This window comes from Condylura cristata, unplaced genomic scaffold, assembly GCF_000260355.1.
Source record: "Condylura cristata isolate star-nosed mole 26May11 unplaced genomic scaffold, ConCri1.0 scaffold00035, whole genome shotgun sequence".
NCBI classification, from domain to species: Eukaryota; Metazoa; Chordata; class Mammalia; order Eulipotyphla; family Talpidae; genus Condylura; species Condylura cristata.
The window spans coordinates 5944995-5969898 of record NW_004567136.1 but is presented as its reverse complement, the minus strand read 5'-3'; the positions used below and the strand labels follow the sequence as shown (position 1 = coordinate 5969898).

The window sequence follows — 24904 nt, the reverse complement described above, 5'->3', positions numbered from 1 at the left end:
CGCCCGCCGCCCGCGGGGTCTCTGCCGGCCCCCGGCTTCCGCCGCCGTCGGTGACATGTTGCAAAAATCGCGGAGTCGGGGCCGCCCTAGCGCCCTGGCCGAGAGGGAGAAGGACTGGAGCCGCGGCGGAGACGGCCGGGCCCCGAGAGGCGGTGTCGCCGAGGAGGCACCGAGCACCTCCCGGGGAGCCGGCGGCTCACAGGAGGCCCGGAGCTCCTCGTCGCAAGGAGCCCGCCGCGCCGAGGCCGCCCCCGCCGTGGGGCCCCGCACCCAGAAGCAGCTGGAACTGAAGGTGGCCGAGCTGGTCCAGTTCTTGCTCATTAAGGACCAGAAGAAGATCCCCATCAAGCGGACGGACATCCTGAAGCACGTCGTCGGCGAGTACAAGGACATCTTCGCCGACCTGCTCAAGCTGGCGGCCGAGCGCCTCGAGTACGTGTTCGGGTACAAGCTGGTGGAACTGGAACCCAAGAGCAACAGCTACATCCTGATCAACACCCTGGACCCGGTGGAGGAGGACGCGGAGGTGAGGGGCGACCAGGGCACGCCCACCACCGGGCTCCTGATGATCGTTTTGGGGCTCATCTTCATGAAGGGCAACACCATCAAAGAGACCGAAGTCTGGGACTTCCTGCGTCGCTTGGGAGTGTACCCCACGAAGAAGCACTTGATTTTCGGGGACCCAAAGAAACTCATTACGGAGGATTTCGTGCGGCAGCGTTACCTGGAGTACAGGCGGATACCCCACACCGACCCCGTGGACTACGAATTCCAGTGGGGCCCGCGAACCAACCTGGAAACCAGCAAGATGAAAGTTCTTAAGTTTGTGGCCAAAGTGCATAACCAAGACCCCAAGGACTGGCCAGCACAGTACTGTGAGGCTTTGGCAGAGGAGGAAGCTAGGGCCAGACCCGAGGCCAGTGGCCCAGCGCCCTCCTCGTGAGGGCTGAGCTGGACAGGACCGACCCTGGGGAGGGGCCAGGCGCGGTGCTAGAAGGTGGAGAGTCGGTGCTAGGAGGTGGCGAGTCAGGAGCATATTTCTGCAATGCTCACCTGTTCAGCTTTCGGATGTGTTTGCAAAGTTTTGTGTTTTTAAAGACTCTTAAGTTATTTGGTTCCAAAGTTTCCCTTGCAAAAATACGGAAAAAGGGTTTATTTGGTTTGTTTTACTGTCTATTTTTGGGTGTGAAATCTTGCTAACTTTGTAAAGCTGATAGGAAAACTTTGTAACATGATCTGGAACAGATATTTTAGGAAAAAAACACATCGGTAAATTCTTTGGTGCCAAGAAAGTAAAAGGGAAGTGGCTTTTATCTGACCTCTTAACCATCTCAGTTTGTAAAAAAAATAAAAGCCTTTATAAGTTAAAAATAAAAATTTAATTGCCTATATTTTTTACCATAATACAACTACTTTATATTTATGTCTTTTACATATCTAAGTATTATGCAACGTTCTAAGCAATGTACATATTTTTTCTCGGAATAATTTTATATTCATAATTAGCTCTGAAGCTGACTCTTCAGTACCAATTAGTTTTCTCCATTTTTGCTACTATATGATAATAAATGCTGCGTGTTTGAAGCAGTTAATCTTGTGCACTTTTTAATTGAAGTCATGAGAAATTAATTCCACGACTCAAAGCCAGCATCTTAAAAAAAAAAAAAGACAATTTTTCTACATGCTGATAAGGTAAATAATTTGTGTGTTTGTATAATGGCTCATGATGTAAAATGTACTTCTTACTGTTGGTTACAAACAGTTGATAAAATTTTTAGTCACTTAACAATCCCTACCTGGAGATCTGGCTGCTTGGCTTCAGATCAGGTTCCACCACCAAATTAGCTGTATTTTAAGCAGGTTACTTGTATAGATCATTTCCTGGCCTGTAGAATGGGTTGATGATGTCTATGTTATGTGCGGTATTGTGCTAATTAGAGATGGAAGTACACATAAAATCGTGGCAGAATGGTTGGTAGGGAGGATTTTAGTTGTTTCTTAAAATTTGTGTCAATGTGTTCATTTTATTCTTGAACCTTTTTGCTTTTTTATTTTAAAGATTTATTGATTTATGCATACAGAGCTGGGGTACAGGCCAGAGGTGCAGGTGTAGTGAAAGGCTTCGTCAGAGACAGAGTGGGGAGCAGAACAGGCATATCGACAAAGTACACTGCTGAGGGGAGCAGCAGGTAGTTCAGGAGAGGTTGGCCTTGTCCTGTGGGTCACCTCTGGAGTGGGGATGGAACTCATGCCAAAGTGGCTCCAGCTTCTTCGTGCTGTGCTTTAGCCCGCTGCACCACCAGCGAGGGCCCCCTTTTTGATTTTTAAGAAAATACTTTGTTCTTAATCATTCCTATGACTAGAGTTGCTGGTTCAAAAATTATGACAATGTTCTGGTCTGACTACTAGGGTGTATGGAAAAACCTAACATGGTGTGTGGAAACGGCCCACATGGAGTAGTGAGAACCGAAAAGTTAGACATAAGACCGCCTCTGGGCTTCCAGAGGGCATCAGAGGGTGGTGAAAAGGTAACTGAATTATGGCTTATGCTGACTTGTCAGCATGCTGATAGGGCGTCTTAGGCCGAATTTACCTGTAAATTGGGAAAAACAATATCATACTGTGTTATATGGATTAAATTTGCCTGAAGAATGCCTGGTCTCATTGTCTTCCACTATAGCTCTTGCAAAATCAAGAACACAGATTTAACAAACATTCCTTGAGTGACTAAGTATAGCTGTGGGAAGGTGCTTCAAATTTACCAACAAATGAGGTAAACACTTGCACTGAAAAATAGACTTGATGAACACTGCACCAGCTGTCACCCAGAAGCCTGGCAGATAATGTATGTGGCAGTGTGTGGGGGGGGGGGGGAATCTAGGTTACCAGATTTTACTTCATTCTGTAGAACTGGAATTTATATTTACTTGATCAGGAGAATATAGTTAGCCCTCAAAGGACTTTTCATTTGCTCTAAGATTTTGCTATCTTCTGGCTATGCTTATTCATCCCCTCAGTTCTTCCCCTCCAGTGTGTTTTAATTATTGGCACTTTCATCCGTATGATGAAGTTAATTACTCAGCGCCCACTGTCAGTTCTGAAACTGATGGTCATGATGGTCTCTTCTTGTTTATCTTGTAATAACAGCAGAGTGGGCTTGTAATCAGGGAGCTAAAATACTGTCCACCCATTTTAAAGCTAGGATTTTTTTTTTTTAAAGATTTATTTATTTGTACAGAACTGGGGTACAGGCCAGAGATGCGAAGGGTGAGAGGCTTCACCAGAGACAGAGCGGGGAGCAGAACAGGCAGATCGACGAAGTACACTGCTGAGGGGAGCAGCGGGCGGGTCAGGAGAGGTCTGCCGCGCCATGTGGATCTCCTCCGGGGCGGGTGGGGATCGAACTCATGCGGAAGTGGCTTTAGCTTTTTAGTGCTGTGCTTTAACCCGCTGCGCCACCAGGGAGGGCCGTGTCCACCCATTTTAAACAAGGAAAAATAACCCAGTCTTTCCTAAGTTGACAAGTTGCGTTTCAGAGCACAGACCCAGAAGAGTGGTCACTGTCCTGGATGACGTCCCATTGTGTCCCATTGCTGGACTACGTATAAGTAGCCATGGAAGAGAGCTGCACCGCCTGGTTGTTGGTGGGGTAGATGGGCAGTGTTCAGAAGCAGGGGGCACTCAGCCTGTTGAGTTCTGTATCCCAGTTCCAGTGACCGCATGATTTAGCTGAAGGCACTTCCGGTGTTCAATTTCTGTATTTGTTCTTCAACCCCATAAAGTACAAACCAAAGCACCATCCTTAGGGAGACTGATTTGAGACCCCTCCTCCAGTCCTCTGTCCTGGGGCTTCACATGAAATGGCTCCTTTTCCCAAATGCTGATGGCATGGGACCATGATTGGCAGGAATTATTAACTGAGGCACATGCCTTGTTCCACAATTTTCTCACAGGTCTTAATAATTTGTCATCAAGTTACCAGTTTATTTCTGAATTTAAAATATAAGCAGACAGGAACAACACCTGAAAGGAGAAAGCATACATTATACAAAAAGGAAGCATGATGTAAAATATATTAAAATATAATTATGGTTTATATGTATTTATTATATATATGTAATATATACATACACAGCAGATCAAGCCCTTATATTTCCTTACCCTTTCAGAGATGACAAAAATGTGTGACTATGACATATATAAAAAAAAGTAATACTTCTATGTATATATGAACAATATATAGGTTTATTTTTTAAATTATTGTTGAGCTTTTACAACTTACAGAAGTGAGATTATACTGTCCTTGCAACGTGCTGTTTCACTCACCATTGTTTTTGTAGCTCAGATTCATTTTCATTGTTCCTTCTTGGGACAGGGGAAATAGTCTGTTTACCCGTTCCTTGGTGTTGGGAGCGGTTCTTCCCAATGTTTTGCTATTTGCAGGCAGTGTACAGTGCTTCCTTCAGCACCCAACAGAGATGCTCCAGCCAGAAACAAAAAGAGCAGTGAGGGGTACTGCCAACTCCTGGCCCAGTTTGTATTAAGTTACTCTCCCTACGACACCAGTCTCTTGGCGAGTCTCCCCTGCCCCTTGTGAAAATTTGACCTTCTTGGTATCTTCCACCATGCTGTGGGTGTGTGGTGGTAGTTTATCATAGAACTGACTTGTTCTCTTGCTTAGTACTGACTTGAAGCATCTTCATATCTTTGCTCTTTTTTTTTTTTTGCCACCACATTTTAGATATGCTAGATCTTTCCTATTTTTATTGATTTATAAGATTTCTTTATTTTGCATATTAATCCATTGTTAAGTGAAGTATACAGGTAGCACATACATTTTATTTTTTTGTCACTTTAATATGTCAAAATCACTGTTTTAAGAGCTATTTGTGTGTGGATAGTGCTTTGAAAAGTTTTTCCTCTAATTCTGATATTAAAGATATTTCCTACTAATTATGCAATGCTTTGATTCTCATTTTTAATCTTGTATGTGAAGTGATGTTGGTGTCATTTTTCAGATATTTTCCTGACTCTGTTGCCAAATGCAAATCTGTTACCCAATGTCACGAAAGCCAAAACCCCTCCACCCACTTTTCATAAAAGAAGCCAGGTTAGTGCATATGGCAGGAGACTGCAGCAAGGCTCTCAAATCACTCTCAAGATAGGGCTTTGTGGGCACTAAGTGGGGCTGAGGAACAAAAAAAGGATGAAGAAAATGCAAATTGATAAGGTCTGCTGGTTACTTTCTGCTGAGTCATGGTATAAGTCAACTTTGGATCCAAAACTTCATTTCTTGAGTGTTGTCCGTTCCACGAGCTGAGCATCTTAGTCCCAATTAGAATCCAACATGTTTCTTCCCTTTTCTTCACTTCCTCCTCCTTTTTTGTGTTCCTGCATTTTAAGTTCCCACTCTTCAACAAAGAGTGAACCCGTGACATCCTAGACTTTTGCTAGAACCCCAGTAAAAGCTGGCCCCCAGGCTGATGCATGCGCACTCCCCACAGCTTTCCTGAGCGCTGTGCATAGCAGTGTGGTTTCCTCACAGTGCGATAAGTAGGACTTGACATGACCCAGAGGTCCCACTTCTGAGTTTATATAGACAATAGAAGTGAAAAGGGGAATATAGAAAGGTATCTGCTTTCCAACTTCCCATGTTGCCCACCATAAACTGTAATAATATTGGTGTCAAATATATTTCAACTATTTGTGTCAAATATATTTCAACTACATACATAATCAAAATGAAAAGAAACAGAGTTTGTAATATGTAAGCTCCTTTCACTTGATTTTCTTTAGTAATTTTAACTTGCTGGGTTTTGAGAACATGTAAAACTTAAAAAAAATACATTTATGCATATAAGAACTGGGGTACAGGCCAGAGGTGCAGGCATGGGAGGTGAGAGGTCACCAGAGATAGAGTGGGAGAAGAATAGGTGGATTGACGGAAACACACTGCTGAGGGAGCATCAGGTGAGACAGGACAGGTCTGCCACGCCTTGTGGGTCAAGCTCCCTGGCCAGGGATGGAACTCATGCTGCAGTGGCTGCCCATAGCTTCATAGCGGGGCAGTTTAACCCCTTGTGCTGCCAGAAAGGCCCCAGAATATGTGACATTTTTGAGACTAGACTGTAAAGTATCTTCTAGCTTAACTTCTAAAGTAGCAAAATCACACTAGCTTGTATGGCTTTCTAGAACGTTTGCCTTTCTGTTTGATTTAAGGTAATGTGAATTTGAAATCTTGAGGAATAATACCTTCCTTTAAAACATATAAATGTTATTCATGTTATTCTTTGATCAACTGGAAGCATTTTCAAAGCCAAATCATTTTTTCCTTCTAGCCTCTCCAAGTGAATAATCAATTTTTTGTTTGGTTTGTTTCCAGATAACCTTTTTCATGCTGCTCTCTGCAGTGTGTGTAATGCTGAATTTGGCTGGTTCAATTCTCTCCTGTCAGAACGCTCAGCTTGTCAAGTCCCTGGAAGGCTGTCAGTTGGTAAGTAATGAAATGCAAACATTTTGATAGAGGTCATAAGATTTATATTTTCAGAGAAATGATTCTTAAAATAGTCTTATTATACCTTATCTTGATTCTTTATCATTATTAAAGGAATTTCAGTTGATTCGTTTCTAGAAATTCTCCCAAATTGAAATTTGTTCTGCTTGTGAATAAGCGACTAATAGTGTATTTCTAAGTGGCACATCGTGTTCTGCTTTAGGATGAATGTCTTTAGTAATGATTATATTTTAGCATTTGTTGCATTGATTTTTCTTGTCACTGAATTTTAAAAAGCCAATTATGTGTGTCTGTGTTAAGTGCCGAGGTATACATAAACTTGATAATGAGTGCATCCAGACCACTTAGTTCTTATTTTTCAATTTAAAAAGACTATATTTTAGATGTAGGGAAGTGGTGGGCAGTAGGCTGTGTCATTGTATGGGTCAGCGATGGTTTCTTGGACAGAGCTATCGTTCATATCATGTCTTAGCGCCTAGTGGTGCGATCCCTGTTTCTGCTATTGCAGAAATCAACGTCCATTCACATCCATCAAGGGCATAGACTGACTCTGACATGACCCGAGCTGCTGGACTTGAATGGTTTGTTTCTTTATCTGGGTGACTAGCCAGGCTGCCTTTTAGAGCCCACGCCTCCACCACACCTGTCTGCTTGTCTGGCCCTAGGTTACCATTTCTGAGATGGGAGCAAGACTGAGTTGTCTGAAGCTTTTCTGTAGTGGGGCTGTGGCTTCGTGACTCACAACTATGTTCTTTTGGGTGAGAGTCAGCTGTTGGGAAGCCTGCTGCCCTCTCCAGCCCTTCTCTACAAGGCCCTTGTAAGTGGGTGCTGTTTCAACAGACTCCTCTACAGAACTCCGGACCCAACTGTGGAAGATAGTATAACTGATGGACAGCCAAGGGACTAGAGATTGGGCTTGGAAAGTGGATGGAGCTACAGGGGTTTCTGTGGGTGCAGAAGCTTACTGTTGAGTTGGTGGTCTACTATGAGAATCCTGAAATTACCAGGATATACTTGTGGAGGAATGAACAATTCCAGTCTGACCATTTCTGTCCGTCGCTCTGAGCCAGAATTTTAGGGAGGAAGCCTGTGAAGATGTAATTCACCAAACTGAAGCTCAGTGCTGTGAGAAAGGGCTGGGATGAGGGGATGATAGGAAATGTTTGCTGGAGAGTCCAGAATAATAAATATCTGCTCTACCAGCAGAACCATGTGTACACACTTATCTATTTCTGGACTTTTCTTCCTATCATGCCTCTGTGTGTTTATTTATGTTCCAGAACAGTACTATTTTAATTATATTAGCTTTGTATTTTATAATTTCCAGAGCAAGCTCTGCTCCCAGGCTCCACCTCAGTGTTGAATCTATTGAAAGATGTTCTTGCCTGTTCTCTGAAATTTAATCTTCCAGATGAGTTGAAATCATTTCTTTTGGCCAAAAAATAAAAGGAATCAGTTTGAAATTGAATTGGAATCCCGTTAAAATTATAGATTCCCTTGGAGGAGAATTTGACATCTTAAGGATACCGATACCACGTTTTCCCTCAGGCACACTGTGGGTGCTTCAGTTTATCCCAGTTATTTTTACATACCTTCAGGGTAGCTTTTATTCTTTCTTGGGATATTTGGTATATTTCCATATCTATGTGTTTGTGCCTTTTTCTTCTGCATAAATAAGATGAACCTGTCGCAGTCCCGCTCCGGTGAACAGGGTTGAGAGAGGAATCAGAAAGAACTTTGAAATAAAGAGATGGCAGACAGAAGTGGGGCTCTGGGGACGTGAGGCTTTTTATCTCGAGCTGAAGGATTCCCCAAGTGTCCAGTGAAACTCATTTTTATTTTTTTAAAAGATTTGTTTGTTTGTGCATACAGAACTGGGGTACAGGCCAGAGGCACAGAGACAGTGAGAGGATTCACCAGAGACAGAGTTGGGGGCAGAACAGGCAGATCGATAAAGTACACTGCTGAGGGGAGCAGTGGGCGGGTCAGGAGAGGTCTGCCGCGCCATGTGGTCACCTCCGGGGCTGGGGATCAAACTCATGTGGAAGTGGCTTTCGATGCTTATTGCTGTGCTTTAACCCGCTGCGCCACCAGGGAGGGCCCACAACTCATTTTTATTAAGTAAACTGTCTTCCACTCCACCCCTTTTAGGTTAGTTATAAGATAATGATTGTTTTCTTGGTATTTAGTATTAATTTGGCATACATTTCCCGCCAAGGCTCTGTGTTACTGAGTTGTTTAGTTTTCATGTCTGTTTCTCCTTTCAACTCAGCTTTGCTGATGCCAGAAAGGAGTTAAGTCTGGACACCGGCCGGTTTCCCAGCCCATGTTGACCCATCTTCCAGTCATGACCTTGAGACATCCCTTGCTTCAGCATTTTAAGCCGTGGGGTTCTCTAATATTAATCCATTAGCATAATAAGTACGAACGTAATAAAGAGACAGCGATGAACATATATAGTACCTCCTTTCCGAACATTTCGGTAACCAGATATCTCTATGAGTATTTTTTTTTTAAGATTTATTTATTTATTCGTACAGAACTTGGGTACAGGTCAGAGATGCGGAGGGTGAGAGGATTCACCAGAGACAGAGTTGGGGGCAGAACAGGCAGATGGACGAAGTACACCGCTGAGGGGAGCAGCGGGCGGGCCAGGAGAGGTCTGCCGCGCCATGTGGTCACCTCCGGGGCAGGCAGGGATCGAACTCATGCGGAAGTGGCTTACGTTTCTTTGTGCTGTGCTTTAACCTGCTGCGCCACCAGGGAGGGCCCTATGAGTATTTTTGTTTGCACACACATGGGGCGTCTGTTCCACACACAGGTATTCACGTTGCTTTTTGTCAGTCAACCACGTGGCTTGGCGACACTTGCACGTCAGCTCTCTATTCAGCTTCCCAGCTGTTAAGTAGTGAGCAGCAGAGAATCCCGTGGCATGCATGGATGATTGTTTATTTAACCAGCACTGAGTGAAGTGTAGGTTAGGGATGTTTCTAGTCTTTCACTAAAACAAACATGGCAGAGAAGAGAACCCTTTGTGCACATTTATTGCTTAACAAATACTGGATGTCGTTAGCTGCTGTTGTAGGAGCTGGCGGAGATGCAAGCTTGAGGGCAAACCATTAGGCCTGAGCAAACAGACAGGGAGAAGTTACTCAACACATCCTCCAGTCAGAGCCTGCATGTACGCTTTAAATTCAGAATGTTGTCCCCAACTTGTCCTCCAAAACGGGGACCGTAGACGCTTGCCAACACCAGATGATGTCACAGCCTCCAGACCCACACGCATTTCTGAGTGTCATCAGAGTGCCTTCGTCTTTATCAGTCTTAGTCTTGGTATGTCTTTAGTGAGAAGGGAGGTCAAGCATCTTTTGCATTTGTTTAAGTTGTATTTCTTAATCTGCTTAATGGCATTTCATATGTGTTGCCCCTTTTTCTGGCAGGTTTTTATTTTTCATAATTGATTTATAAAAGCACTCCCTCTATTAAGGAAACTGTCCATCTTCATGGGGGGGAGGTATATTTCATAGCTTGTTATTCACCTTTTAGTGTTTTTACTGGTATTTTTCTGGGTGGAAATTTTAGGTATTCAAATTGATTTTATTTGTTCAGACATTTTTACTGTTATGGTTTCTGGCTTACCTTTGCCTAAAAAAGATTTTCCCACTCCAGAATCTCATTTTTAAATATTGATATATATATATATTTCACAGTTCTATAATTTACTTTTGCAGTAAAGAGCATTATTTTTTTCTAGTTTCAATAAACATACATGTTGACTTTCCATATTGACTTTTATGTTTAGTGCTAGGTATTTTGGATATCTTGTTGTCCTGGCGGATATGTTTTATAAGTGGCTATGTTATATAAGGCCATGCATGTTAGCCAGGGCTTTTAGGAATTTCCTTTTTTTTTTTTTTTTTTTGTTACTGGTATTTCACTATATAATTATGTCTTTGATCCTGTAGTTTTCAGGAGAAATAATTATAAAGCTTCCTGCCTGCCTCAATTTGTAGATCTTGCTGTGTTGTCCTTTCTTGCTATTTTGTTTACAGCTACCATAATAGCATGTGCTATTGTGTCTCCACATTTAGCTTTTGTTCCTGAATTGAATTAGAAGCCCTTGACTATTCTCTGTTGAACATGATGCTGAGAGATGGTTTCAGATAGCTATTTTTATAATGTTATTATGATAAAGGTCTGCTCGTATTTTATTAAGAGTCTTATAAAAATTAAATAGAGGTTAAATTTTATCAAAGACTTTTTTGGACATCTTTTAGGATGACCTATTTTTAATTTGAATGCATTGGTACAATAGGTCATATTAATAGAGTCTCTGGCTTCGATTCCATGGAACATAACTGGAGTGAAATCTTCATTTCTGGAGTCTATTAGCTATTTTTTACTTTTACTTAGGGCTTTCGTCTGTATTCATAAATGCAATTAATTTCTAGTTTTTGTTTTACTCCCACTTTCAGTATTTTGCTTCATGACTAGTATTTCATATAAATTAGTTGAGAAACTTCAATCTAAGGAATTCTGTTCCTTGATGGATATCTGTACCCAAATTACAATTCTATGGTCTAACTCTATTTTATAAAACAGTAGAAAATTTTATAACCTTGCCCAGCTTTTTTTCTGGTTCTTTCTCAGATTTTCACTTTAGTCACTGACATCTCTATTATTAATACCTTCTTCTTTTATTGACCGTTCCACATTTTTTTTTTTAAGGATTTATTTATTTATGCTTACAGAACTGGGGTACAGGTCAGAAGTGTGGTGGGTGAGAGGATTCAGCAGAGACAGAGTGGGGAGCAGAAGGGCAGATCTACTGAAATACACTGCTGAGGGGAGCAGCTGGCGGGTCGGGAGAGATCTGCCATGCCATGTGGGTCACCTCTGGCGCGGGGATCGAACTCGTGCTGCAGTGGCTTCAGAAAGCTTCATAGTGCAGTACTTTAACCTGTTGCACCACCAGAGAAAGCCCTCTTTCCACATTTCTTAATTTGAATGAATGCATTGAGTTGTCTTAAAAATCCAAGGTAATATTCATTCTTATTCTTATTCATGTTGTTTTATATGTCATCTTTTTCTTCCTTTCTTGTCAAGTTTTGCCAGAAATTTACTTTTTCGTTTATTGGAAATATTCAAGTACCAAGGAGATGTATCCATGGTAAAATTCCAGAAATAAAGAGTGGAAAGCCTGTTAGCACACACCCTGAGAGAAACTCCTATAAGGAGCTTCTCCTGAAGAGAGAAAGCCTCAGCTCTGGCCCATCCTTTTAACCCCTGCATTATGTTCTACACATTATTTAACAGTCTCTGTCTGCAGGCCACTTAAGTGGTCTCTGACTTCCTATGTCACAAGTAATGCTGGAACTATCTTATAAGTAAGTCTGTAGACAAGCTTGTGTGCATTTTTAAAAACTCATTCATTCACATAGCATGGAGAGATAATGTCACATGGTTTACTGTGCCTGTCTGTCCCATATGGCTGGAGACAGAATGCCTCCTCCTGCACTTCATGGCTGCCTGTAATCCTCCTTAGTGAAGTATTTGTTCATGTCTTTGGCTCTTTTTGTCTTGACTTTTTGCTGTGAGTTCTTCATTTCCTGGGTCTAGTCCTTGTGGAGTATGTAGTTTGCAAATATTTACCCAAGTCTGTGGTTTGTCTTTTCATCACCATGATGGGGTCTTTGATAGGACAGACATTTATTTTGATGAAATCTAATTTATCCATTTTTGCTTTAATGGATGATGCTATTGGTATCAAGTCTAAGATTCTTGGAGATTTTCTCCTAGGTGGGGTCTGGAGTCCCAGCTCCCCAGGAGGCCGCCACTGACACCTGCCTGGCTAGGGAGGGTGACCCTGCCTCCCACCTCTCCCCAAGCTGCTTGGACCTACACATGGTGAGGACTGGTCCCAGTGGCCCAATGCTGAAATCCCCACCCTCCATTAAGGTGTCCTCTGGCCTTACCTCACCCAGGAGGGTGGAGGGCTGTCTCCTCATGGCTGACAGGTGGTAGAACCCCAGCTTAACTGTGGAGTAGCAGGGTCCCAGCCTCTCCAAGGCTTTCCAGTTTATCTTTTCCTTTCCAGTGGGCAGCCACGGAGCTGTGAAAATAAAGATGTTGCCCCTCGATTATGAATTTTAATAGCATAATCAATAGGGGTTTTAAGGTGGACACTAGGCCCCCCACCGTGCAACAGACTTGTAAGGTCACCATCGACTGAGTTTCAGCAAAGGGCACAGAATGGGAGACACAGCAGGTCCAAGGGAGAGCCCCTTCATGTACTGGGGGTGGGGGTCCTGCAGCTTCCTCTGCTGGCCCCCTCTGCAGCAGGGAGGTCTGATTGCATGAGGATGGTGTCCTCCCAAGAAGCTACAGCTGCTTTCTACCAGCGGCTCTATGACATTTTTACAGCCACGCATCTTGGAGTTCCCACAGATCTTTCTACCTCGAAGGTCCACCCCACCATGGCCGCTTGCCTTGGCCTCCCTGGTCCCTGGACACTCTGGGACAGAGGAGGCTGTTCAGCAGCACTGAGGGGATCTGTAGTCTCCAAGAAAATGGTGTAGTGAGAAGACTGAACTTCAGGAAAATCCTCATCAGTCCAGGCCTCATCTTCCCTTTTACTCATGTTGAGGATTTACAGGGGAAAGGTTGGCTAATAACTGCGGGGGTTTTATACCTTATTTTAGTCCTAATTTTCAGGGGCTTGACCCAGGGCTACCATTTAGTGTAATGTTTGCTGTCAGCTTCCCAAGAGGATGCTTCCCTCCCTTTATAAGATGCTGTCTTCTCTCCTGTTTTTCTAAGATTTCTTTTTTAAATCAAGAATGCATGTAAATTTCATCATCATCATTTCAACATCTGAGAAAAAGATCCTACAGTTTTGGTCCTTTTGCTCATTAATGTTGTGATTTGCATTAATAGATTTCCTAATGCTGAATCACCTCTGTATCGCATAAATAGCCCCTCCTTGGTCCCACTAATACCAAACACACATATGATGCTGCATTCAGATCGCTAATATCTTATTTAAGAACTTGTGTCTAAACCCAAAAATGACATTGACCTCCGGTTGCCTTCCAGTGCTGTTCTTACCCAGTTTCCTGTTGGAATTGCGCTTACTGTACAGAATGAACTTGGAAACATCTGGTTTCATCTGTGCTGTGAAGTAGATTAAATATGATAGGCGTTATCTGGCTTTGTTGCATTGGGGAATTGAGTCTACACAAAATAATTTTTCCCATGGGCACCGTGTTAGTCATGCTTTCTCATCAGAGTCCAGCTCTGATGGCCTCCTGCTTCCCAGCCTTCCATGTGCCTGACCTCCTCCACGCCCTCCTTCCCAGCTCCCCATGACACCCTTTGGGCTCCTCACCTATCCCTTCTTCCTCCCGCTCAGATTCTGTTGTTACCAGCCCCCCAAGTTTCCTCTCGCTTGGTATTGCTGTGGGAACTAGACATTTTTTTAAAAAGATTTCTTTATTGGCCCTCCCTCGAGGCGCAGCGGGTTGAAGCACAGCACTGAGAATCTGAAGCCGCTTCCGCATGAGTTCGATCCCGCCTGCCCCGGAGGTGACCACATGGCGTGGCAGACCTCTCCTGACCCGCCCGCTGCTCCCCTCAGCAGTGTACTTCGTCGATCTGCCTGTTCTGTTCCCCACTCTGTCTCTGGTGAAGCCTCTCGCCGCCCCTGAACCTCTGGCCTGTACCCCAGTTCTGTATGCACAAATAAATAAATCTTTAAAAAAAAATTAAAAAAAAAAAGATTTCTTTATTTATGCACACAGAAATGGGGTACAGGCCAGAGGTGCAGTGGAGGTGAGAGGATTCACCAGAGACAGAGTGGGGAGCAGTGGGCGGGTCAGGAAGGTCTGTTGTGCTGCCCGTGTGGGTCGACCTCCCTGGCTGGGATAGAACTCAGAACTAGCACTGAAGCAGCTGCAGCCAGCTTTGCAATATTGTGCTTAAACACCTGGGCCACCAGGGAGGGCCTAAGCACATTTACTTTCACTTCTGTTTTACATAGCACTTTCACTGTGTTACAGAGTGTCACTTCAGGATGATACTAACAATTCAAAGAGAAGGGGAAGATGGAAAACATTAGCCAGTGGAGATAAAAGCTGTATCTTGTTTATTTTTGGTCAAAGTAAATCTCTTGACTACCTGGGAACCTCCCCCAACCCCTCACCCCCACCACCCCAGAGCCTTTCAAGACACCTAACCCATTTGTCTATGTCATAACAGAACAATGTGATAAGTGAATGTGCAGTTTTGTAAGGAATGTGAGTGCTTCTTTCCAGCCTCATCAAGCAGGGTGCTGGGAGAAGTATCTTCCCGTAAGTAAACAGTAATCTGATTTATATTGTGCTCATCATGACCCCACCCGTGTTTTTCTGACCCTAAATCCCTTTTAATTAAAGTCATCACACTGCAGGAGTCCACCCCCTCCTTGCAGCTTGCAAGTGCGCTGGCCCAGATCCCGCTGTGTCTGTGATCCGCACACTAATTGCACATCGCTCTAGTCTCTGCCCAGGCTGTCTGGGATGTGCCTACATCCCCCCAGAATAAAAAAATCAGTGAGATCTGACACTGGGGGGTGAGTGTTTTGATGGTAAGCAGGTTACGACTGCCTATTTGTGTTCTGATTGGTGAGCCTGACCTCAGTTTCTCCCCGTGTGCACCTCCCAAATGCAAGGTGTGGGTTCTGGTGTGGAGAGCTTACCGCAGCCCCCTTTTCCTCAAAGTGGTCAGCAAAAGACTTTTCAGATAATGCAGGGAAACGTGTGGGGGAAAAAAAGAAGGAAAACCATTTATTAGCAAAGGGTATGGTATGGTATGATTGGGTATTAGAACTTCCAGTTCATCCCCATTTCCAAGTCCACTTAAGGGATGAGAAAGGTGTATGGTTTTGTGAGAAGATGGTGTCTCTCTTCGGGTACTGGAATATCTCCTGAAGCAGGGTGTGCTGGTGCAGGCCAGTAATGACGTAGGAGAATTAAAAGATCAGGCTTTGTGATCTGCTTATGGCCATTTTTAAAAATTAAATTTTATAAATTACAAGATGAATACACTATGTTAAAACAAAGGCACTGTATATTAAAGTTTACCATTTCCTTTTTTAAAATACTTTTCATTATTTCTATTATCTTGTGCTTATTTATATTGTGTCTTTACATAGAAATACTATATAATGAGTTGTATTAGCCAGGGTTCTCTACAGAAGCAGAACCAGGAGGGGACACACACTCGCACAGAGACAGAGAGATATGATATGAGATGTGTATGTGATTTATTACATAGAAGGAGATTTTTTATAAGGAATCGGTATCTGTGATTATGAAGGTTGAGAAGTCCCACCATTTGCAGTCTGCAGTCTAGAGTCTCCAGAAAGCCTGGGGTATAATTTAATCTGATTCCAAAGAACTGACAAACAGGGAACCCCATAGTGTGCACCCCCACTCCCCACTGAAGCGCCAAGAAAGTGAGGTGAAATGTCCCAGCCCAGCAGTGAGGCAGGAAAGGGGTTGAATTCTTTCCTCTGCCTTTTGTTCTGCTCAGGCCACTGGTGGATTGAGGGATATCCACACCCTTTGGGGAGCACAGTCTTCTGAATGATTCTAATGCCAGTGTCCACCGGAAACAGTCACCTCCAGGCAGGACACAGTCTGGGTTGCTGCTGTCAGTTCTGCACTCAGGGCACAATGCTGGCAGCTTGGAACTGCCATGAGGGGGCAGGTTTTCTTTCTTTCTTTCTTTTTTTTTAATTTTATAATAGTTTATTTTTCCATATTTTTGTGCATTTTTCCATCTCAGTTGCAATCCCCTTGGGCTTCCCATCACCAAATCACCCACATGCCATCACCACAGTCCAGTGCATTTCCCTCCCCCCACCGTTTTTGATCCCATTCCCCCTAACCCCCCACAAAATGTCTCTGGTATATAGCTGTTCATCATTAGCATTATTTTCTCACCAGTTCCGTTATATTCGGAGCAGGTTTTCTTTTAATTATGTTGCTTTTACTATGATGTTGAATTCTCTTTCTGGGAACTGCATTTAGGGGGTTAAAGATCCATGTGTTTTAATTTTCCTATTACAGTTTTAAAATTATAATTATTTATGATATTTACCAGATGCAGAAAGACTATCAGTCTGTCTTAGTTTTCACATCTTTTATTTAGCACTCCAGTATTAATTTAATTTGAGTAGAGTATGTCTTGGAAATCAGCAAACACTACAAATCAAGGTTTAATTTATTGTCTTACTGATTGTTTCAAGAATAGATAGCTTTTCTTGTGTAAAAGGCCAAATAGTAAATATTTTAGACTTCGCAGGCCAGATGATGTCTGTTGCAACTACTCAAAAAAAAAAATGGCAAAAAAGCAGTCATTTTTGAACTGTCAGTCAATAAATGGACATGACTTTGTTCTAATAAAATAGGTTTTTTTTTTAAGATTTATTTATTTATTTATTCATATAGAACTGGGGTACAGGCCAGAGACGCGGAGGGTGAGATGATTCACCAGAGAAAGAGTGGGGTACAGAACAGGCAGATCGACGAAGTACACTGCTGAGGGGAGCAGCGGGCGGGTCAGGAGAGATCTGCCGCGCCATGTGGATCTCCTCAGGGGCAGGTGGGGATCGAACTCATTTCGGAAGTGGCTTAAGCTTCTCAGTGCTGTGCTTTAACCTGCTGTGCCACCAGGGAGGGCCCCTAATAAAATAGTTTTAATAAAGCTTTATTAAAATAGGCCATGGACTGGATTTAGTTCCAGGACTGTAATTTGCCACTCCAGGTATAGATTTAAGGAAGCAATGAACAGGATCTTCCCTGGTGGAGCAACGGATTAAAGCACAGCACTACGAAGCTGGCCACAGCTGTTTCAACATGAGTTTAATCCCTGGACAGGGAGGTGACCCACATAGTGCAGCTGACCTCTCCTACCTTGCCTGCTGCTCCCCTCAGCAGTGTACTTTGTCAATCTGCCTGTACTGCTCCCCACTCTGTCTCTGGTTAATCCCCTTACTCCCTATACCTCTGGCCTATACCCCTGTTCTGTACATATAAATAAATCTTTTTTAAAAAAGTAATGAGAACAAATGTTAATCACGTTAAACATAAAAGTACATCATGTATATCGCATTGCACTATACATAGCACCAAAAATATAGGGACTTTTCCCACTATTTTCAGGTAGTTGAAAAAAATCATCCAGACCCTTATCTAAATACTTTAGCATCCTTAGCTCAGCTCTTGATTGTTTGTGGCTAGCGTGAGAAGCAGTGATGTCGTTAATTCAAAATAGGTCAGTCCCAAAGTTATTTACTTAGGGTAACAACTCATTGTTTACTTTTTATAATTCAGTTGAGCACCCACTGTTTTTATAGGAATGTGTTATTCAGAAAAAATTATTCCATTATCCATGTTTTCAATCCATATCTGACCTCAGTCACTTTCCTAGTCGGTACATAGTAGTTTTTCAGGGCTAGGAAAGGAAATTAAATGTTTAGGTTTAAAGCAGAACTAAACCTGGTTGTGAAGAGGGAATATAAAAGTGCATCCAGATTTAGCACAAAACAATACGTGGAGTGTGGAAAAGGAGCAAATTATAAATCAATTTTCCCATGTTTCTCCTGCATTAACACTTTTCATGGTAGATAAAGAATGACTAGATAGGAGTAGAGTGAACACGTGGATTTAGAGAGCGAGGATGAAATTTCGAAATTGTCTGTGGTTAATCCTCTTTAGAAATGGGCAAGGCGCGCATAGCCTTGCTGTATCAATCAGATAACCTACAGAAGCCAGAATCCTCATAAATCCCCTGATTTTAGTCCCTAGATATTGGATTTTAAAAATCTCTTCTCAAGAGCCCTGTGAAAATGGATCCAAAGACTTGTTTTAGATTTAATGCTACTCCACGATGAGCTTCTGTTAAAATGCCACCCGCCAAAGCTTTATTTCTAGAAGAGAAATGGTGGAAGCTAGGATTGTCAATATGGATTTTTTTCCAGTTTTAATAGATATTCATACTGATATATTTGTAGATTCACACAAGGTTGTTGGAAGTAACAGACAGAGATCTGTCTACACTTTGCCCAATTTCCCCAAGAGTAACTATATAGCAACCATCATATCCACGTTGATGTTATTCACCTCATGTTGAGATTTCCCTCCTCTTCTCCAGAAGCAGTTGTGTAGAATTGCTGTTAACTCCTTAAGCATTTGATAGGATTTTCCAGTGAGACCATCTAAGCCTAGAGATTTCTTTTCACAGATATATATAATTAGGACTTTAATTCTCTTAATAGTTCTAAGGCTCCCAGGGAAACAATACATTGTACAAAAATGAAGGAATGTAATAATAAATATATTTTAAAATAGTTATAAGGCTACTCAGATTATTTATTTTATTTTGGGTGAATTGTGGTAGTTTTTGCTTTTCAAGGAATTTGTTTAGTTTCTTTTAAACTTGTCAAATCTATGTGTAGAGTTGTAGTACTATTTCCTTATCGTGATTTGAATGACTGCAGTATCTGTGGTGAAATGGTGATAGCTCCTGTTTCATTTCCAGTTTTTTGATGTGTCTCTCATCTTCATGACAGAATTTTGCCAATTTTGTCACTCTTATCAAAGAACAAGTTCTTTTTTTCATTGAGTTTTTCAACTTCCTGTTTAATTTTAATTTATTTCTGTTCTTTATGATTCCCTTCCATCTGCTTCCTTTGGCTTTAATTTTGCTCTTCTTTTTCTATTTCCTTAAGGTAGGAATCGAGTTATTGATTTATGAATTAGCCTTGTTTTTTATATGTGTCTAGTGCTATAAATTTCCCTTTCAGTATTGCTTCCACTGCAACCTACATATTTTGATAAGTTGTATTTTGTTTTCATTCAGTTTTATGTGTTTTAAAATTTCCTTTGAATCTTCTTTGTTCCATGTATTCTTCAGAAGTGTATTGCTTAATTCTGCATATTTAGATTTTCCTCATTATAGCAAAGAAAAGTTAAGGTGTGACCAGAACTTCCATGTGAAAGACCAGCAAGATAAAACGATATTATATGACAGTGATACAAGTAGCCTATGAAAGAAAAGGGGAAGAAAGTAGAAAAATTTTTAAATCCTATCTATAAAAAGGATCAATCATAGAGGTTTCAGAAGATTGAGCAGCTCCCTTTCTTCATGTCCTATAAGGACTAAAGACTATGAAACTGTCTGTCTTATGAACCTTTGAAAAAATTCACCGGCTAAACTGAGTAGTGATGCTTGAAAAACATACAGTTATTTGACAGTTTCTGTATTTTTTCATATCTGTGATCTATTTGGGCTTTGACTCACTTTTAAGTCATGAATATAAATAATTTACAGTATTCTTTCATAAATATTTTATATTATTTTAATATACTTTTTATAGCTATGTTCCTGTGTATGCAGGAACTTATCTATTATGTTATTGATAATTTATACATTTTGACTTCTATTTTTTCTTTATTTTGCTTATGAGTTAAATGGTATGTCTGTTTATAAAGGTTAGAGTTTGTTTCCTTGTTTTCTGTTGTGCTAAACTACACGTTACATAACAATGTACCACTTTCACCATTTTTAAATTGCATAATATAGCAACATTCAGTACAATCACATGGTGGTACAACCATCCATTGCCACAATATTTTCATCTTCTAAACAGAAATTTTGTCACTGAAACACTAACTCCCCTCCCCAGTGTTCTCAGCCCCTAGCAACCACCACTGTACTTTTCCATCTGTAATTTTCACAACTCATAGAAGTGGAATCATGCAATATTTGTTCTCTTGTGTCTGGCTTATCTCACCTACATATTTTCAAGATTTCCTTTATCTTTTAATTGGTAAGTGCCATCTATTTATATTTATGTTTACGGGAGGTGATTGGCCTCAGTCTATTGACTTTATCTGTAGTGTTTACATTTTCATAAATGCTGCAGAAATGTCTATATCATTTTCTATAACTCAGCTCAGCATGACATGTGTGAACTGATTTCGGAAAAGGAAATTTGACGTTTAGTCTCTATCAGTTTAAAGCAGTCTCTCCAAGATTAGCTCTCTCTCTCCAGAAGGTATGCAGCCCTTTTCCCCAGCCCGCCTTCTCCTCCTCTGTCCCAAATGGAGCATCAGAGTAGTTCTGTGCTCCGTGCTCTGTGCTCCTAGCTTTTTCTGTTCTGCTCTGCGATGACCCTCGGCTCTCGATCTGTGCTACCACCAGCTACTGATGTCTGGCCTGGCTTCTCCCGTGTTTTCTGGGGCACAAAGGAGTTCTGGGACCCACTTATGAGTGAGACAGGGGCAACATTCAGTCTTCCCACCCTCAATGTAGGTGCTTACTGCTATCCCACTAGCTCCAGGCACTTCATACCCAGGCTCCAGCCATAGAGCCTGGGTCCCTATGTGCTAACAGACAGGTTTCTGTTGGCTGGTAACACTTCCTATTCTTCTTACCCTGTTCTCAGAGGATGAGGCTGCTGGCCTTTGAAAAGGCCCTAGACTGAATTTTGACCACCCAGGTTTCCACCTGTGAAGGTCTTGTTTTCACCTCAGTTTTGGAACTCAGGCCACATCGCAAGTCTTTCTCCCTGTAGCGAATCCTGCAGACTGCTGCTCCCTGAACTCTTCCTCTTCTCAGGACCCTGCATGAGGCCAGGGCAGAATTCAGGAAACATCCGATGAATCCAGGGCTGAGCAGGATCTTTCCGCAAACTTCACATTCTGCATATGACAACTCGATGCAGTTAGCCAAAATCATCTTACTTAGTTTCCTGATTCAGTTTGTTAACATTTTCCAAAGTCATCTGTTATTTTTATGAACCAGTTATTTTATTTCTTATTGCTGGGTTTGTAAGGGCCCCTGGTGAGACCCTTGATGGTTCATTTTAGAAGATGGCCTGAATGTTGTGATGATGTCATTTTTGCAAAGCCTGTTAGGATTTCTTTCTTGAGGCTTGTGGCTGCATTTATTACCAGCACTCTAATCTTGAAATTGAAAGCATCCAGTAACCAAGCCAACACCAATTAGGTCTCCACAACCCTCTGAAGAGCCCCACAGTAACCAGGGCAACCCCAATTTGGCTTCATCATGATGAATAATAAGTTATGAAAGGACACAGCTATAGGCTGGGGCTATTGGAAATCCCTGGCTTGAAAGATGAAGGAAAACTTGGCTGACAGTACACAGCTCCGATCAAGATTTTGGCTATTGTCTCTTCACAGTCTCCATTGTTGCCAAAAGCTGTAACTTTTATTCCACTTACCATGGGTCAAGAATAGTCTTGGGTTCTCTTGGCTTCACAAGAAATTTGGCATTTAACCACATGGTTTTTCATGATTACACAGATTTTCTCCCCAGTGACACAGTTCTGTTTCAATCCATCTTCATGTGAATGTGCCATTACCATCAGTAAACAGGTTTCATGGCTAAAGCAGACATTTGAAAGTTAATTCCAAACCCCTAAGACTTATAGCAAAAAAAAAAAAAAAAAAAAAACAAAAAAATAAGTTGATGTTTTTCAAATTAGCCAACAAAGCTCCCTAAATACTTAGCTGTCGGCCTACATCATCCCTCCCGGCATTGACGGGATCATAACTTTCAGAGGCAGAGCCACGGGGCGTCAGGCTCCAGGCGCCCGAACCTGGCAGGCACAAGCTGCCTCGTCCTATGCATCTCTCCTTCTCCGGGAGAGACTCGAGGCCACAGCAAGCAGAGGCGGCTGCGTGGACCGCTGACTTCCCGTGGACCCTACCTGCAAGCGGGTGAAGGGCGTCAAAGAGCAACTCCCAGGACTGCGGGGCAGAGATGCAGCCAGTGGGGTGGGGGAGGGCCGGGAGGAGCTGGGGAGGACACCCCTCCACTCCAGGCAGCAGCCGGAAGCCTTGGCAAGAGTCAGAAACTGGACCCTCCCTGGTGGCGCAGCGGGTTAAAGCACAGCACTGAGAATCTAGAGCCGCTTCTGCATGAGTTCGATCCCCGCCTGTCCCGGAGGTGACCCCATGGCGCGGCAGACCTCTCCTGACCCGCCCGCTGCTCCCCTCAGCAGTGTACTTCGTCGATCTGCCTGTTCTGCTCCCCACTCTGTCTCTGGTGAAGCCTCCCGTCGCCCCTGAGCCTCTGACCTGTACCCCAGTTCTGTATGCACAAATAAATAAATCTTAAAAAAAAAAAAAAAGTTAGAAACTGAGAATTTTTTTTAATGTGAAGCCCCTCATTTTATCTTCCAGCGCTCCGTGAGACCCCCCAAGAATAAAGGAAAGCACAACAAAAAATCACTGGCCTTGGCCCTGGGCTGGGTGCAGGCAGCCCCGCCCCTCCTCCCTCCCTCGGTTCTGGTCCTGCAGCACCCTTAGGGGGTGTGTTCTCCTGGCTCCGCTGGCAGGTCATCGTTTGCCAGGGGACACCTCGGGGGCTCGTTCTGCGCAGTTTCCAGCTTTGCCTCCAGGCGCGCGGCACTCCTGTGAGGCTTCCGCGGGTGGGATTCGAAAGGCCCCAGGCGCTCCTATGCTCTTACCTTAGCGACCAGAACAAAGTACAACTAGCAGAGATGTTTGCCTTTATTGTTGGTATTTATGTTCTGTTCTGGAAATGAGCAAATACTCGGGGAAGACGCTTGTGTCTGGATGTAATGATTCTCAGGGAGGGTGCCTGCCCCCACACTGAGGGTGAAGCTGGCCCTGGCCAGGCCCGCCCCTCCCCCCCACCTCTCCCAACCCGCAGGAAAAGGAGCAGGCAGGGCAGTGTGCGCCACTCAGTGTGCTGGGCCTCTTCTCAGACCCGGAGGGAGCTGGAGAAGCTGTCCTGGATAGGGGGCCTGTTGATGCTTTCAAGCTCTATGTCCAGGGCCCTCCCTGGCGCCGCCCTATGAAGCTGTCCTCAGCCACTGCAGCACGAGTTTGATCCCCCACCAGGGAGCTGACCCACATGGCACCGCAGACCTCTCTGGCCCTCGCTGCTCCCCTCCGCAGTGTATTTCGGGAGATGCACCTCTGGCCTGTACCCTCATTCTTGTATGCATAAATAAATAAATCTTCTTTAAAAACCCACTGTTTCCCAAGTTCATTTGCCCACCAAGCCTAAATTTAGGGTCTGTCTGAGTTTTCTGTTATTCCACACCTGCTGCTACAGAAATTCTTGCTTAGGTCTTTCTGGAAGAAAAACGCTAACTGCCTCACGTTCCCATTAACCAACAAGATTGTTCTCAGCCCGCCAGCAGCCCAGTGGAGCTGTGCTTTGATTACAGTGCTAGCTAATGAAATTTCAGTCTGGCCTAAAAATGCAGGTTTGCATAATTAACCCAAGGAGTCCTGGGAGGAGGTGAGGGCCATGCCCTCCCCCTTGGGCCCAGCCAGGAATCCAAACGGTTCAGTGCCTCCCGTGTGAAATAGAAATCTCATTTTCCTGTTCCAAAAAGTGGCTGATGTGGACTTTCTTAACTTCCCAGCTAGGCTGTCCTTGAAAGCATCACTTCAACAACAAAGACAATCTTGTGCAAATTCAAAGGGATATTTTTTCATGCCGTCCCCATGATGCATGTTCCAAAGTGCAATTAAAAACAGAAGGTGGCCCTCCCTGGTGGCACAGCGGGTTAAAGCACAGCACTGAGAAGCTAAAGCCACTTCCGCGTGAGTTCGATCCCCACCTGCCCCGGAGGTGACCACAGGGCGCAGCAGACCTCTCCTGACCGCCCGCTGCTCCCCTCAGCAGTGTACTTCATCCATCTGCCTGTTCTGCCCGCCCCCCCACTAGTCTCTGATGAAGCCTGTCGCTGCCCCTGAGTCTCTGGCCTGTACCCCAGTTCTGTATGCACAAATAAATAATAAATCTTAAAAAAAAAAATAAAAACAGGTTACAGTCCTGCCTCCTCAGCATCGGGAGCACCATCCCTGTGTCCTGTGCCTGTCTTCCCGCGCACTTTAATCACATGATGAGTGGAATTCGGAAGCATTGACCAGTCGTAACTGCAAGCTACTGTGATGGCATCAAATGCAATGAAAACAGTGTAGTGCAAAGGTGGACATTTCAATTCTAATGAGCTTGGGAAGACGCAGAGGAGCAAACCTAGAGGGAGTCACATGCCCTCGCTTCTCTAAATCCCCATGTATTCTGTGAAAACTGGTCACACCCCAGCCTAGGGGCCACCACAGTGTGGAGGCACATACAGACCTGGGGCCCACCCAGAGCACCCACCCACGGTGACAGTGAAGTCAGAGCCGACATTGAGGCCGCTGAGCACGTTCAAAGCAGCAGCCCTGGTCTGTCATGCCGCGGACCGGCCCTAGCTAGGGCACCGGGACCGAGGGAGAGACAGGGTCTGAAGACAGGAGAACGGGATTCGGCGCAGGAACTGACAGACAGTCACAC

At 43.5% G+C, this 24904-nt stretch overlaps 2 protein-coding genes across 2 annotated transcripts in view; both read left to right on the top strand.

Annotated features, from left to right (window-relative positions):
* The window catches only part of FAM189A1 (family with sequence similarity 189, member A1), a 130794-nt gene that overhangs the window by 53013 nt on the left and 52877 nt on the right, over positions 1-24904 (top strand). Inside the window, exon 2 of the mRNA XM_012732755.1 lies at positions 6383-6493. Coding sequence (XP_012588209.1) covers positions 6395-6493 — 99 coding nt within the window. The 5' untranslated portion in view covers positions 6383-6394. The remainder of the gene's footprint in view (positions 1-6382; positions 6494-24904) is intronic.
* On the top strand, positions 13-1366 carry NDNL2 (necdin-like 2). Its single transcript, XM_004692955.2, has one exon. It carries the CDS (start codon positions 56-58, stop codon positions 941-943), a length of 888 nt encoding a protein of 295 aa, XP_004693012.1. The 5' UTR covers positions 13-55; the 3' UTR covers positions 944-1366.

Coding starts and splice junctions, on each gene's coding strand:
- NDNL2 (XM_004692955.2), top strand. CDS start 56: ATGTTGCAAAAATCGCGGAGTCGGGGCCGCCCTAGCGCCCTGGCCGAG.